Here is a 17586-nt window from a genome sequence, read left to right on the forward strand (position 1 = left end):
ATAGGACACCCCACACATTCCAAGGGCGATACTCCAACTTATTGGTTAGATGGGACACCCCACACATTCCAAGGGCGATACTCCAACTTATTGGTTAGATAGGACACCCCACACATTCCAAGGCTTATACCCCAACTTATTGGTTAGATAGGACACCCCCACACATTCCAAGGCGATACTCCAACTTATTGGTTAGATAGGACACCCCACACATTCCAAGGGGCGTGCTCAACTTATTGGTTAGATGGGACACCCCACACATTCAAGGGGCTGATACTCCAACTTATTGGTTAGATAGGACACCCCACACATTCCAAGGGGATACTCCAACTTATTGGTTAGATAGGACACCCCACACATTCCAAGGGGCGATACTCCAACTTATTGCTTAGATAGGACACCCCACACATTCCAAGGGCTACTCCAACTTATTGCTTAGATAGGACACCCCACACATTCCAAGGGCTTATACCCCAACTTATTGGTTAGATAGGACACCCCACACATTCCAAGGGGCTGATACTCCAACTTATTGGTTAGATAGGACACCCCACACATTCCAAGGGGCGATACTCCAACTTATTGGTTAGATGGGACACCCCACACATTCCAAGGGGCGATACTCCAACTTATTGGTTAGATGGGGACACCCCACACATTCCAAGGACACCCCACACATTGCAAGCAAGGTACTCCAACTTATTGGTTAGATAGGACACCCCCCACACATTCCAAGGGGCGATACTCCAACTTATTGGTTAGATAGGACACCCCACACATTCCAAGGGGCGATACTCCAACTTATTGGTTAGATAGGACACCCCACACATTCCAAGGGGCGATACTCCAACTTATTGGTTAGATAGGACACCCCACACATTCCAAGGGGCGGTACTCCAACTTATTGGTTAGATAGGACACCCCACACATTCCAAGGGGCGATACCCCAACTTATTGGTTAGATAGGACACCCCACACATTCCAAGGGGCGATACTCCAACTTATTGGTTAGATAGGACACCCCACACATTCCAAGGGGCGATACTCAACTTATTAAAGCAAGAAATCAAGGTGGTAAGTAGGTGTAATGATGAACGTTGTGTTGATACTTTGTATATATAAGAGATGGTTGGAACCTTTATTATTCCATGATGCTTGCATGACTACAACACACTCTGACAGTTGGTATGCTCTATTTTCAACGTGAACAGATGATCAAAAGAAACGTTACCATCGTTTTATATCATTCTTGTTTAAACAACACATAAAGATAGTTGAATGAAAAAAAACATTTAAACATCTATATCACGTCTTGTACTCTCTCTCTCTCTCTCTTTTATTCGACCAACTGAGTGGAAACGAACTGCAAACTTAATCCGAGGCCTCTCTTGTCCATTCGCCCGTGCACTCCATGGTGCGCCCCTTATGGTGGAGTTTACGAATGTCTACAGGGAATAACGCCTACAGTCTTAACATCAGTTATCATGTTATCGAAGGACACCCCAAGTACAAATCGTCACACGTCTTCTGGGTGGTTCTTCCTTGAAAGACTCAAAGTCTCCTTCCTAAGGATTAAATCCGAGGATATGTAGAAAGGTTCTTTATTTGCAGAAATACTGCTTCATGTTTCATGACACCAGTACGTGTCGCCCTGTCGTGATTTACAACTAGTTATTCCAATTATTTGCTTACAAGCCATAGAACCACTGAAACAACAATCAAATCATTTTGTCCTCTTTTGATGCTACATATCATATTCCATAGAGATATTTGATGTTGTATACATGAATTATACATGTATGTGTATGTCTATTTTCTTTCCCAAATCAGATAATAAGATTGATATGTGGCTACTCTGCATTTCATAACCTATAATTGTGCATATAATCATTTCGAATTGACTATCAAATTATTGAGAAAAAAGTTCTCTTATGTAAACATTAGTTATCGCCCTATTGCGCTTGTCAAATGTGCTTTTTCAATCAAAGGTCAAACCTATGACCAAGCAAAATCAAGTAACTTCAAATTCAAAGTAGAATGCTTGCATATATTCATTTATTTTTGTCTCCTGTCTATTCAGCTGATTTCATTCTTCTGGTGGACCCGTGAAGATCCGGGTTAGAATTCAGTAACCCATGCTTGTAAGAGGCAATTAACGGGATCGGGTAGTCAGACTCGCTGACCTGGTTGACTACATGTCATGGTATCCCAATTGTGTAGATCGATGCTAATGACGTTGATCACTGGATTGTCTGGCCCAAACTCGATTATTTACATACCGCCGCCATATAGCTGGAATATTGCTGAGTGCGGCGTTAAACTACAAACCAACCAACCAAGCTGGTGATCTAGTAAAATCATTAGTTCAACCGTACAACTCCAGGGAAGATATTCACATCTGAGTTGACAATGTATTAAACATCACATGTTTTTACTGTCCTTTTTTATATTCTGAGTTTATGTGTCATAAATGTGCAACATGTTTTAGTCACGCGGTGGCTGAAATACAGCGCATGCTGTGGTCCGTTCCGATACGGAACATTCCGCACATACATTCATGTCACCATATACTAGTACATGCATCGTAGTCCTATGACATTGAAATACGATGTAAGTGAATGAGTGAGGTTGGTTTAACGTCGCTTCTCTCAGTATTCCATTCATATAAAGGTGAGCTATAGGTCGCAGACATCTACAAAAGCGGGTATGTGCTTAAACATTAGTACTTGTAAACATTAGTGAACTCGTATTTGAATTCAGTAAAGAAAACACTTTATAAATGAATAAAAGTGTTGTGATTTGTTAAAAGCGAGTGAATCATGAAAGTTGCATTTGTCGTTCCATCTTTAACGATTGATCGGTGATCAGTAAGGTATTAAAACACTTTATAAATGAATAAAACGGTGTTGTGATTTGTAGAAATAAAGACGTTAACACGTATTATAAAGAAACCATGCACATGGAACAGTATTACAAAATAGTTGACATTGTATTATAGTAAGCTTTAACGGTAACAGAAAACAGAAGCGCCAGGTTGATACTTGGTAGCACGAAGAAAATATCAATAATAAGTGAAGAATGTATAAAATTTTATTAAATTTTCATTGTACATAACTCACTTTGGCATATGAGCATACCTGTGTTTAGTGAGCCAAAAATCCCACGTACTGATATCCTGGCTTTGAATTTCCTGTCGTTTCTTAGATTCGGCCCACACTCACGGCATGTTTTCTTCGTGCGTGTTGAGTACTCGGTAGCACCCATATCTGCGACGATAAACGCTATGCCTTGGTGGTAGCACGTATCAATGTGATAAAATCAGACTCTCCTACTACTCATCTATTTACGTGGGTAATTATAATACTTTCACCCTACAAACATATATACAGCTAGTTAAATATTCGAAGTATAATTTAGCAGATAAAACCACATCAGCTTAAATGTAAGAAAAAAACTTAATATTTCAAGGAACTGTTCTATTAAACAACGTGTCAATGTCATCAAGGTATGCTTCAAAAGAAAATATTGTGACCCTATTCGTTGTTCTTCAGTTTTATACATTTAAACCATACTGAGTTCACCGGGAACAAGGACACCTCTTACTGTCGTAAACAGTTGCATTGAAAACATTGCATTCATAATAACGTAGCAGTCTAAGTAAACTTAGGCTCAGTATTATTCGTTACACTCCTATACTGAGTCTAACAAAACCTAGTAGAAGGTCGCGTCAGCTAACCTTTGAGCGACCTATGACCGTCCAATCAAATGCGAGACGGCCGAACGGATTTAACCAATCAGACAACGACTACTTGTTAGAGTTCGGCGGGACTTACAAAACGGTTGTTTTACTCATTGCGTGTATCACTCGGAAGCGATTGTGCGGAAAATAGCATTCGGAATCGTTCGAGTATGGTTCAAACGGTATGTGCGAATGTTTACTTTCGCGATTTGGTAAGCTGTGTTCTGATTGGTCAGTCCAAAAGGTTAGCTGACGCGACCTTCTACTAGGTTTTGTTAGACTCAGTATAGCAGTGTAACGAATAATACTGAGCCTAAGTTTACTTAGACTGAATAACGCAGAGAGATCATGGCCATTGTGTCAAGTGGAGTTCAATAAAATCGTGTGACATCACGTGTACAAACGCGCAACAAGCTTTACAAAAAGACGTAAAATATACGAGATAATAGTGACTGTGTTGCATTAAGATTCCACTGGTCAGGTCTCCAGTGGTCTGATGCGCCTCTCTATCCAGGCTGGCATCTTGGAGGGGCTGCTCCAGGCGAGGCGGGGGTTGTACAAGATGAAGTAGGCACTACCGTGAGCCACCGCCAGGCCCAGTAGGACGCCCACAGTTGGCAGATAGCTTGTCAGCATATACACGTTGAGGACATGGACAGCGATGTCAAACGCGGTTCCTAGGATTGAATCCAGCTCCAAGCGATCTTTCTTGTGACTTTTGAAATAATCCAGCGAACTCCAGTCCATTATCTGTAATCAAAACAAAAAAAGAAGATATTTTAAAGAAAATGGCAAATCTGTTATGTACTGATTAGTTCTACTGCCAATATGATATTCTGTCATTATCACTATGGCAACAAACATCATCCTGGTTCCTGGAAGCCGCCCAGGACAAGGAATGTGGTCGTAACAATATGACACCATGCAATATAGCCTCCGGTGGCGATTTGAGTTTAAATTTGTTTCTGAGTAAAATATTATTGAAAATGCTCTAATGTTGCCGGGTGAGACATTTTCATTTTTCAAAAACGAAGAAACAAACCTTATTAGCCAGGGATGATTTGTTCCAGGTGATGAAGTAGAAGAGGTGCTGTATAAGATGCAGACTTGCCAACCATCTGAGTTTACCCGTGTACAGGAAGCAGGTTATGAAGACTGAGGCAGCGTCAAAAAGGAAGTAGAAGCGGATGCGAACAAGATCTTTCCGTGGCAGTAACCGAACTCGGAACAAGATGGCCGCGTGTCCCAGAATGTGATACAGCTCCACCACAAACAGCACAAAGGCAACTGGGTTGAATGACCACATGGTGCCTGTTGTAATACCTGCAGAACAAGATATGCCAAACAATATTATCCTTCCTTGGAATCATATTATAGTTCTTTAAACCGTATGAAAACATATTTCCGAGTATTACTCAAGTCAAAGAAGTTTCGTGTGAGTGGATAGAAAACTTTACAGTGGCCTAATCGTCAGCAAACAAGGATGCGGTGTTGAGTTGGTTAGATCGCTGACTTTATGTGCTGGCGTTTAGATACCTCACTCATAGAGTGTGGGGTGGAATCCTGGATGGGGCTTAAACCCCCAACCCCAATATACTAGAATCTGAGAGAAAGCGTAATACCAATTATAAAATATCATGGGCGGATCGAGGACAGGGGGTTCGAACCCTCTGAACCCCCATTGGCTCCGCCAACGCAAAAAAAATCTTCAAAGTCGTCTTAAGTCTTTTTCAAAAGTGTGTGTGTGTGTGTGTCTCCGAACCCCCTGAACCCCTCTTCTGGATTCGCCAATGAATATGAGTCATTTGACAACATTTTAAAAGGCAACGTGTAATTCAGGTCCTCTGACAAAGTGTTACCTTACCTCAGAGTCCTGTGCGTCTGCGACATGTGTGTTTTATGTCATGAAAGTTTCTTAAGCAACGTGGCTATTTGAATTACAGGTTCTGAAGATTTCAATAAAGTGATATGATATTACGAACATATCATGTCTTACCACACGTGTATTGATCTATAACGTCACCAAAGCGTGTGACATTGTTTTAAATCTTCATGCAGCATTATTGCAGTACTGTGTATTGTGCGACGTTGTCCATGGAACCATGAGTTTGTTTAATGTATGCTGAGTGTCTTGTATTGTTGGTTATCTGTTGTTTACACATGGAGGTACAAAAGGGTAACGGTCTGGTAACTATGTGCATAGGATAGGCTGCTTGATATGACAGATATGTATATGTCTGTGTATGCATGTATATATTCGCAGGTGTGTGCGTGTGCGTGCGTGCGCGTGTATGTATGTATGCGCGTATGTATGTATAGATGTGGGTATCTATGTGAATGTGTGCATATGTGTGTGTGTGCATGTGTGCATATGTGTGTGTATATATGTGTGTATGTATGTATGCGCAGGCAGTATGTGGAACACAAGTCCAACTTATGTTGAGTAAATGTTATGAATCTTTCCAAGGATTAATTTGTCATTCTGTATCCAATCCAGTTATACTACTTCTATGCGTAGCTGTCATAATTCATAAAGAGTAACTTACTTCAACAGTTGTTTGATATCCCTTGCATATTTATCTCATACCGCTATCTCTCTTAAAAATATTTTGTCAGGTATAATCCGTCCTCCACATTTGTTTTACGTAACAGACGCTCGTGCATCCTGAGCTGCATGCATAGCCGAGATTAAGACGGGTCACCATACAGGTTCAGTAAACAGATGTTCTTTGTTGTTCTATTTTCCACTCTTCCTTTTTCTGTTACAGATGAAAGATTCCACCTGTAACCTGATTTTATTTTTCGTTTATTTATATTTTCTTACCTTAGTCGGATTATCTACTTGGATTTCTGTCAGAGAGATACATTGTTCAAGTTATCTACTCATTAGCAAACAGATAAGTTTGCCTTTTTCTCTTAACAAATCAATAGCTTTAAATACACAATTAAACTGCTTTTCAGTTGTATGTCGGAAATTAGATCAGTTCTATTTTCTCACAAGAGAACCCACCCAAGCTATTATGATTAACTTATTCGACAATGATTGATATTGTACAGTACAGACAAGTGGTGGGTTCTTTTGTTTGTCATATTCAAAACAAATCTGCCAACAAGCTTAAAAATATTTCCTATTCTTTACTACTTCTTTGCCTATACAATGCCAAAGTCACCTTGGTAGCGTCTCTTATTCTCTTGATCTGCGGTGATATTCATTCTCACCCAGGTCCAATTAAAAATAATGAACTAAACATAATACACTTTAATGTGCGTAGCCTTAAAGATAAAATTGACATACTTGAGGCAGAGTTTGGAACCTACGACGTCATATGTCTCACTGAGACATGGTTACATGATGGTATAAGTAGTAATGATATTTTAATTCCGGGTTTCCATTCACCTCTCAGAAATGATAGACAGAGCAGGGGCGGGGTGTCACAGTGTACGTTAAAAGTAAAATGAGTTTTGAATATATGGAGAATTTAACTTTAGACGGGCTTGAGGCGATATGGATAAAAGTAAGATGTAAAAACGGAATTACTTAATAGGAACGTTCTATCGGGCAGACAAAACAGAAGCTTACTGGGATTTAATCGAAGATTCTATCAATAACGCTGTTGATCTTAATATGGACACAATTGTAGTTGGTGACTTTAATATTAATTTACTTGCAGACACAAGTTATAAAATTAATCAATTACAACTGCTATTTGGACTAACCCAACTTATAACTGAACTTACAAGGATTACACCCAGTTCTAGTACATTAATTGATTTTATTTTTGTTTCAAGTGTTAGCGCTGTACTAAAATCGGGTGTTTTAGATCCTGTATGTAGCGATCATTGCTCTGTATATGTCACCATTAATGAGTCGATTGCAAAATCGATTAACTACAAGAGAAAAATATATAATTATACTCTAGCTGATTTTGACGGTATTAAAAATGCCTAATATACTCTTGATTGGCATGCTATCTTTGCCTCTGAAAATATTAACCGAATCGCAAGCGATTTGACTGGTGCAATTCTTAAATTATGCGATAGTTATATTCCAAATAAGGTCGTTACGATAAGGCCCCGGGACGCCCCCTGGATGAATAGTGAGGTACGTAAATTGATTCGTAAACGCAATCGCCATCATAACATCGCAAAAAGGCGTAACTCATCATCTGACTGGGCACATTTTAGATTGAGTAGAAATAAAGTTATATCCGCGGTAAGAAATGCAAAGAAGATGTACATGAATAAAATTGATGAACAAATAAATAATGAACATGGTACAAAAACATGGTGGCGTTTAGGTAAGAATTATATAAAAAGTAAACACACCACCAATATTAATACTTTTCCTTCGATAATCCATAACGATAAACTATATGATGATAGTGCTGATATAGCAAACATTATGAATGATTTCTTTGCAGATCAGGCAAGAGTAGCTGCTCCTAATAGGGATATTCCTGAAATTCGTTTAGAGGTAGATAACCCATTATGTGACTTAACACTCAGTCCGCAAGAAATCCATGATATTCTCTCCTCTGTTGATATCATTAAAGCAACAGGCCCAGATGGTATTGGCAATAAATTTCTGAAAATGAATGCTAGACAATTAGCAGTTCCCTTATCTGAAGTTTTTAATCTATCATTAAAGAATACAGTGTTTCCTGATATCTGGAAGGAGGCATCAGTTGTTCCTATACACAAAAAAGGCAGTACAAATGAAAGCTCTAACTATCGACCTGTCGCACTAACAAGCTGTGTAGCAAAGATTTTCGAAAAATGCATTTTTAAACATGTATTTAATTATTTTAGGGATAATGAAATGCTTACAAACTTACAATCCGGTTTCATGCCAGGCGATTCAACGGTTAATCAACTAACGTACCTGTATGACTTTATAGTGGGTGCATTAGATAGCGGTAAGGAAATTAGGGCTGTATTTTGTGACGTAAGTAAGGCTTTTGACAAGGTCTGGCATAAAGGTATTATACATAGACTAAGACGTTATGGTATCGGGGGGTAACTTGTTGAAATGGTTTGAGAGTTATCTAGACAATAGAGTTCAGCGAGTTGGTATTAATGGTTACGCGTCTGATCAAAGATCAATCCTAGCCGGGGTTCCCCAAGGCTCTGTCTTAGGACCATTATTGTTTATAGTTTATATCAACGACATCGTTGAAGGAATAAACAGCAATATCCGCCTCTTCGCAGATGACACATCACTTTATGCTATAATAAATGATCCTGATGAAACTGCTCTGTCTGTTAATAATGATCTACGTAAAATTTCTGATTGGGCTGACAAATGGCAAGTTACATTTAATCCTAATAAAACAGATTCTATACAATTCTCTCGTAAAGTTCAGCCCAGCCCAAAACGAAACTTAACAATGAAGGATGGTAATATTAATGACGTTAATAGCCATAAACATTTGGGACTTACTTTACAGCACCATTGTTCCTGGACTGACCATGTTAACTGTATCGCTAAAAACGTTGCACCCATGGTAAACTGTCTTAGAGGTTTTAAATATCGTCTCTCAGGTAGAACTTTACAAACAATGTACAAACAATATATCTTACCTCTTTTCGACTATTGTTGTCACATCTGGGACAATTGTACCAAACAGCAAGCACTAACACTGGAAAAACTTAATCTTGATGCACTTAGGACTATTTGCGGTGCTGTTCGCGGCACGAGTCACAACAAAATTTATTATGAGACAAACTTCCAACCACTATGTACTCGAAGATACATCCAAAAACTAACGTTTTTCTATAGGATGGTTAATAATTTAACTCCAAAATATCTGAGCGATCTCGTCCCTCCTAAGGTATCTGACACAACAAGCTACATTTTGGAGACCGTTTGAAGCTCCAAACTATCGATATTAGTTATGCTAAGTCATTTCTCCCAGATACAGTAAGATTGTGGAATTGTTTGTCTACCGATTATAGAGAAACAGCTACTTTGGGTAGTTTTGAAACAGATTGATGGGTCAAATAATAATAATAGTCAAAATTACTTCAATTTAAGCTTTGGAACAAGATTCTGTCAGATTATCCATTCACGCCTCAGGCTCGGTTGCAGCGATTTAAACGCACATAAATATCAACGATTTATATCTTCAAATCCCTCTTGTTCTTGTGGCTACTGTTACGAAGATCCAATTCACTATTTCTTTTCGTGCGTTAATTACACTGACATAAGTCATAAAATGCACTTCGATACTAAAGGATATGACATCAAATCAATACTATACGGCCACTCTCGTGGATCTGCTAAAGGTAATGTTGAATTATTAGAATCTATCCATTCTTTCATTGTACTGTCAGGCAGATTTGTATTGTAATATAAAAACGAAATTGCACTTACTATTAAGTATTTTCCGACACTAATGGTTCTAACGTTAAAAGCGGCTATGTTACAGTTTATGATTGTTACATTTCCAGAAAGCTATTGTTTATCGTTTATTAATATCATGTTTTTCTCCGTACGATTATTATATCTATAATATATCTGTATTCCGGAGCGGTATTCATATAAGCACCGTACAGGTTGTTTACCAATCCGGTTCCTCTTTTGGAAATAAATATGTTTAAACCATTCAGGTCTTGTGTATGCTACTTGATATATCAGTGCAGTGCAGTGCAGTGCAGTGCAGTGCAGTGTAGTGTCACTTTACGAAAAAGGGTGATCTAACACTACAGTCAGTAATATCGAACAATAGACCAAGGTCTTCAAACGCACTTGCACAATTATTTGAATTTGGATTTGTTATGGTATGAACGCCAATCAGGTTTCCAAGCCGACCAACTATATATCAGTGGAATTGCATAATTCAGTATACAAGGCAGGTCAGTTTAGTCTCTTTTCGCCTACATCTCAATTCGCCTACAAAAACAATGTAGGCGAATTGGGATTAGAGAATGCACCCCTACTCTTATAATGAACCTGACTCACTGAGTCTTGATCGACTGTTGTTATAAGGATACGTAGTTGAGTAAACAGGATTAGTGCATCCACTGAGAAGTTAAAACAGGGTTAAAATAAAATGACAGGTATTAATGCATGCGATGATGAGATGTAGTTAATTTCTCACTGTGAAATACTAAGTTGTTATAAGGATATGTAGTTGAGTAAAGAGGATAAGATCTGTTGTCACAAGTGACAACCTCAAGACTTGCGCATGATTGTGTTTTTAAAATAATTACAAACAAATAGAGACAAAATTTAAGCTTTTAAGACAGAGATTTCAGACGGCCGGCAGTTCCTGCTGGTAGACGACGGTGATGACAACAGGATTCTAATCTTCACAACCGCAGAGATGCTGGATATCCTTGCTGTGGCCGAAACAGTGTACATGGATGGAACATGTTATCTGTGCCCTAGTCTAAGGACCCAAGTGTATGTTTTGCACTGCCTTGTATACAGGACCAGATGTATCCAGCTGCCTTTTCCCTTCTTCCCAGCAAATCCTGTGACACATATATCAGACTGTTTACTCACTTAAAGGATATTGTGCTTACAACTGTCGGTGTCAATCTCTCCCCTTCTATAGTGCTAACAGACTACGAAGCTGCTGCCATTGAAATGAGAACATACCGGCAGGTCTACTGTCTCGCATGGATCTGTTTATCAAGCATGGTTTAGCTGACTTACATGGAGACTAAATAGTATGGTATAAACAATGAAATTACTCAGGTTGCTGACTAATTCGGCTGGCAAATAGTCTGTCTTTGTAAAAGTCACGTTACCAGATACTGATGTATATAAGTATACACTTTTGCTATCGATGTTATGGACATTGTATCCCAGTTTCGTAGACCTTTTAGCAGTCCTAGAAGTTCCTCGTATTTGCTATGACATCGTGGCTACAGACGAAACGAGTTTTTTTTAAATATGGAAGGATGCAGGAGCCAGATAAGGCAATAACTTATTGCTGCAACAGTTCAAAACTACTATCGCGGACTGTAGCCATGACAGTGACTGGTGTGTGCACTATCAGGTTGTCCTGATGGAACTGTACACCTTTCATCTGCATTCTGCACATCTAGTACTGCATCAGTGATTACCTCAAAGGTACAACATAATGTGCTCCGTTTACCGTCTGGTATTTATGAAAATAGTCCAACAAGACGACAGATCGACCAAGGGGAGTTGAGATTGAAATTCGATGTGCCTTTGAGATTGACATCCAGGGATCGAGGAAAACAAAGCAGCTGAGCTGGATATTGGAGCTACACAAATATTATGTATGTATGTATGTATGTATGTATGTATGTATGTATGTATGTATGTATGTATGTATGTATGTATGTATGTATGTATGTATGTATGTATGTATGTATGTATGTATGTATGTATGTATGTATGTATGTATGTATGTATGTATGTATGTATGTATGTATGTATGTATGTATGTATGTATGTATGTATGTAGATGATTTTATGTATGTATGTAAATATTTTGTATGTAGGCCAAGAGTGACTGTGGACCTCACTTCTATTTATGTATCTATAAGGTCAGGTTGTGTTTTGCTTTCATATTCATGTATTTATTTATATGTCTGTATAGTTGTATATGAATTAAATGCATTAAGTTAATGCATTGATAAGATATATTTCTCTGTTGAACCAACTCATTAACTTGCCATTGAGTGTGTGTTATTGACTAGTAGTCTATAATTAGTATATAAGCATATTTAAATGTTCAGATATTCTACCAGCTTTGAAGGTAATATAATTTCTCTTTTTAATCCATGAACTTATGTCCTGTATTTGTATTGCCATTTTTCCTGGTTGCTCATCATTGTGTAACATTTGTAGAATATCCCGATTGGACACTGTCAACTTAATCGCTGCCAGCTCATTGCCACACAGTGGTAAGTCAGGTGTACATATTGTATATATTGACTGTATATCTTGATGATTTGTGGAGACAGTAATGTGTTGGCAACCTAATGTAACAGGAGATTGTGTTTATAGTTTTAGCAATAAAGTTTTATATTTATGACTTCAAGTTGTTTTTGTGTTCATTAGTTTATGTGCTTGGGTTACTGATCCAAGCAGTTGGTCTGTTTAGGGCCTCAACAGTCTAGCTTTCAATACAATACAATAGCCCCCAGCTTCCTATTTGATTAACATTATGTAACTACAGCTTTCCTCCATAGCACTTGCACACTTTTTAGTCACACTGTTAACAACTCTGCACAGGACAAGCCACTCAGCACAGCTCAGGTTAGACATTTACTTTATATTAACCTAAATAGAATCTCAACTATCCATTAAATATGTTATAAATAATATAAAGTGTTGTAAATATTACTATTTTATATCAAGTAGCCAATGTACCTTTAATTTATCAATATGAAGTGTCTAAATGTATGAATGTGTGAGAGCATGATTTGATTGGTAGTTTGAATGTAATGTTGAACAAGAAGTTTCTTTCTACATTATTAATTGTAGGCATAGTAAAATATTGTACTTATTATTTGTTTTAGGAATGCATTAACAAAGAATACTTGTGTGTGGGTATATAGGCACACCCGGTGTCACCCACAGGAATGCGCATACATATTATATTTTATCATGTATGTAATTATCTATGAGTGATTTAAATATCACCTCTATGATCATTTAAGTTGATCATTTGCATGTTAAATTACAAGCATTATGTAATGTTTTATACATCATATATCAGTGGCAATAAGACTAACCTATTATGAACTAGTTATGTGTTACTGTACTTGTTGCATGTTTAGATTTATGTATAGCATTCTTTCTTGTATTACAGGGTGAATGACTGATCATTTGATTGACTGATCAATTGAATAATTGATCCATATATGACGATGATGAAATAAACGTCACCTCACAAACACACCCGCAGCTTGTCATTATTGACTCACCCCTGCAACACTAAGTATACATTGTAATCTGTACGAGTTAATCTTTTCAGTTTAACTGTATCTAATGTTCCCTTTTGTACATTAGTCATGTATAATTCATAGATGTTATGTGATATAGCTGGTGTAATTAATTTATCAGATATTTTAATATTATTTTTATATAATATTTACAGAGCTGGAAACTGATTAGTGTTTACACAATAAAGAGATTGCTGTCGGCTCACAACCCAGTAGCTGTTCCGCATTATTCTTTCTACTGGAACCTCGTCCGCTACTAGACATGCATGTGTATGTAAGAACACATTTGCCATAGCCTTTCCAGATGATTGTCTACACTTTGCTTTGTTTGGTGGTTATGATGTTAAAGGCTTCCACTGTTTGCTTGTTGTTTGGGTTCAGTATGGCGGGTTATAGCTAAAACGCCACCACAGCAGAACGGCAACGGCATCGTTTGGCCAAAATCGTTTGGCGAAAACGGCTACTGATTTCTGAGCTAAAACGGCACCATATACAAAGTATGATGATGTTGACTTTTATGTTTTAGTTCGTTTAATTATAACATTAGAATCAACATATTAAAAACCCCAATGACATATGTGAATCCATATGAATCGACCAGCTTCTTCTTCCCTTTCTGAGAACCAATCACGATTGGGATTGAGAAGGGTCGCTGTCTACCGGGATATCAGCGAGTGAGGGGTTGAGGAGGGTGCTGTCTACCATGGTTTGACAGGCTTAATTTGAGTTGAGTAAATGTACTGACTATCGAAACATCAAAGGTTGTGATGTTTTCTAATGGTTAAAATTGTCACGCCGAAGACCGGGTTTTCCAATCACTGTCGGCACAGTAGATGTTTTGACTATCGCGGCGTAAAATTCTACAAGCTACGCCGATTATCGGCTATAGTCAGTCAGACTCATTCATTATCTAAACATACTGGAATCCGATTATCAGCTAACACAAACTTTCCAATCACTGTCGGCAGAGTAGACGCATTCCAAAATTCTGTATTCAGATTATCTAATGACAAATAAGATTTTCCCAATAATAAGGATTTTTTTGGTGCCGTTTTCACCATAAGATTTGTAGCCGTTTTCGCCAAGTCGAGGTTCAGTTATGTCTAAATGGTGCCGTTTTCGCCTGGTGCCGTTTTGCTGTGGTGACGTTTTAGCCTGCAAGTATGGCAATGGTGATGAACCCATACTTCAACCATTGTTAATAGACTTTCTGGGTCAGACATATCTACCTATCCAGCTGCAGACCAACAGTTTTATACTTCACAGTGATACATATATACATGTCGTCCCACGAACCACAGACATTACATAGGCCTCGCTTTCTGCATACAAGCACATCTCAGCACATACAACACTCAGTATAATTAAAATGTAAATAAGATATTCCTATATGAGACATTAAACATGAAGACTATTTACCGTGCGACGACACCGACTACTCCGCTCGCCACCCTGCTATACACACCTAGCCCATATGCCAGTCAAGGCCACATGCACAATATGGACTTCGACCATACGCTGAATAAAAATAGCTGTTTTGTCGAGGTGCGAAAAGGTCAAAGTAGTATACAGATTACTGATGTACGCTGAAGTGTGACATTATAGGTTCATGGTCAGCGGTTAAACCTATTTTCATTATTACAGAATTGGGTGGGTTTTTAAAATCAGAACATAAATGGACAGTGACGGAATTGTCGTCGGTCCTTCTTCCTTATATGTCATCCTTCTTCCATATATATGTCATTCAACTGTTAAAGTAACAAATTTATATTATTAAGTAAACACAACATAATTTGGAGAGTGTCAAATCTACTGTATCAAGACAAATGTACAAAGAATAAAACAACTGATATGACTGCAACCTAACTAAACTATTCATGCATTGTGATATTTATTATACTAGATGACCTAATGATGAAATAATTTGAATTAATAAGATTACCAGTAAACTAGTAACAAGTCTTAATCCGTTGATATGAATGAGTTACTTGGAGCCGCTATATAGGATATGTTCGCCACTCTAACCTAACAGTAACCCTGACAGTTGTGATTTTTAAAAGTATTGGTATAGAATACATGTGTTTGAGTATTAGAGAAAAAGATTATTGGTAAACATGGTAAAATAGTTACAAAATAAGGTGGCGAACGTATGCTATAATCGCATCCGGATCGTCTTCGAATCAATGTATTTATATTTGCCATTTACTACTCGGGAATATCTGCATGATCAAGTTTGAGATCGATATCTCAAGGTAAGAAGGTCCAGTCTTTTCTTCTTGTTATATAGTTAGTGACGTCACGTAGCCCGGAGTCAACATTCTCTTCACATACGGGTACTGCATGATCATTTGATCCATCTCAGGTCATTGAATCGTCACTTCAAACATCTCTCACATTGTAGGGTGTCATCTCAGGTGTCTATCAGTCACCCACATTTGTTATCATAAGTTGACGCACGTACGACCCTCTAGTACAGTACGCCAGTCTACAACTATTTTTATCCTTATGTCTCTCTAACCCGTCAGCATGACAATGTCGGTCGGCGGTCGTAACATATTCCAAATGACAGCTCCGAGCGCTTGTGCTGTATCAAACTTCCATCAAACTTACTCATTCACTGTTGAGAACAAACGATATAAGTATGTAACAGCTCACCCTGATGTGTACGTTGCCAGAGCAGCTGCTGCAACAAAGCGAACCTCGGCTTCGCTCGAACAGCTACAACATTCCCTCCTCGGCTGTATGACGTCATAGACTACCGTAGTTCCTCCATTTACGAATGGAGCGTTATAGTTAAGGGCCATTTGCCAGATAGAGGGATATTAGTCCAGGAGGAGAATCTCAAAAGGGGCCTAGAAATAGGATTTCATAGCCTCCCCAGTACTGATTTTGTTTGACACTATTTTCAGTTAGTATGATGTATTGGGCTCGTGAAAAGGCCTGTAACTCTCAGATTGTGGTATCAGGGTTTTTTTACAGGCCATTATATGTGGTGGGGGTCTGCGATCATTTTCGTCACATTTGGTTTGCTGCCCGACAACACCTCAAAGTTAATCATTAATAGTTTTACTACTATCAATCTGATCACTTTCATTTTGACTTCTGTGTACTGCTAAAGGATGTAGAAATTATTTGACATAATTTTGTTTTGAAAAAAATCAAAATTACACCATGCCATTTATGGCCGCCATTATTGTCGTGTTTTGTTCTCAGCACTATAAATCTACATAAAATGAACACCGAATGTTTCCATTTACATCCAAAGTTGATATTTTTTGATGTGTTTTTGACGCTTATTTCTCCTAGAGTGATAGCTTGGGCACAAAACAAGTCATTTGGTTGGTCATAGCATGGTAATTTAATGTTTTACAGCTTATTCTTTGAGACATTGGAAGGAAGGGTATTTTAGCGATTCTCCGACTTTTCATGGAATGAGAAGCTTCCTGCACACACAACAAATGTGAGGGTGATTTATTTAATGGCAGATAACATTATTTTTGTTACTTAAACAAGTTGTTTTTGTTTTCTCTTTACTTCTAGAGTGACGGCATGTTATTAGGAATGTTTACATATTACCCAGAATTCAAAATGGCTGCCAAAATGGCCGCCATTGTAGTTTAACCAGATTAACTTTGAGGTGTTGTCGGGCAGCAAACCAAATGTGACGAAAATGCTCGCAGACCCCCACCACATATAATGGCCTGTAAAAAAAACCTGATACCACAATCTGAGAGTATTACAGGCCTTTTCATGAGCCCAAGACATCATACTAACTGAAAATAGTGTCAAACAAAATCAGTACTGGGGAGGCTACGATTTGAAATTTTTCAGCTGCCTCCTCCTGGACTATATGGTAAGACCCGTTTACATCCGTATGTCCTGAAGCCCTAAGGATGTGCGAATTCCAACGGGCCGGACCG

General features: G+C 38.2%; 1 protein-coding gene across 2 annotated transcripts; it reads right to left on the reverse strand.

The window, feature by feature from the left end:
- Nucleotides 1-3950: 3950 nt before the first annotated feature.
- On the reverse strand, nucleotides 3951-16433 carry LOC124274136. 2 transcript variants are annotated; one of them, XM_046709460.1, is made up of 3 exons: nucleotides 16322-16433; nucleotides 4782-5062; nucleotides 3951-4489 (listed from the first exon to the last, which is right to left on the reverse strand). In XM_046709460.1, exons 1-3 carry the CDS (start codon nucleotides 16416-16418, stop codon nucleotides 4217-4219), a joined length of 651 nt encoding a protein of 216 aa, XP_046565416.1. In that variant the 5' UTR covers nucleotides 16419-16433; the 3' UTR covers nucleotides 3951-4216. The 2 variants fall into 2 exon arrangements, with proteins under 2 accessions (XP_046565416.1, XP_046565417.1); XM_046709461.1 differs by lacking the exon at nucleotides 16322-16433 and adding an exon at nucleotides 15086-15211.
- Nucleotides 16434-17586: the final 1153 nt, after the last annotated feature.

Source organism: Haliotis rubra, unplaced genomic scaffold, assembly GCF_003918875.1.
Source record: "Haliotis rubra isolate DU_JTF1 unplaced genomic scaffold, ASM391887v1 Scf188, whole genome shotgun sequence".
Lineage (NCBI taxonomy): Eukaryota > Metazoa > Mollusca > Gastropoda > Lepetellida > Haliotidae > Haliotis > Haliotis rubra.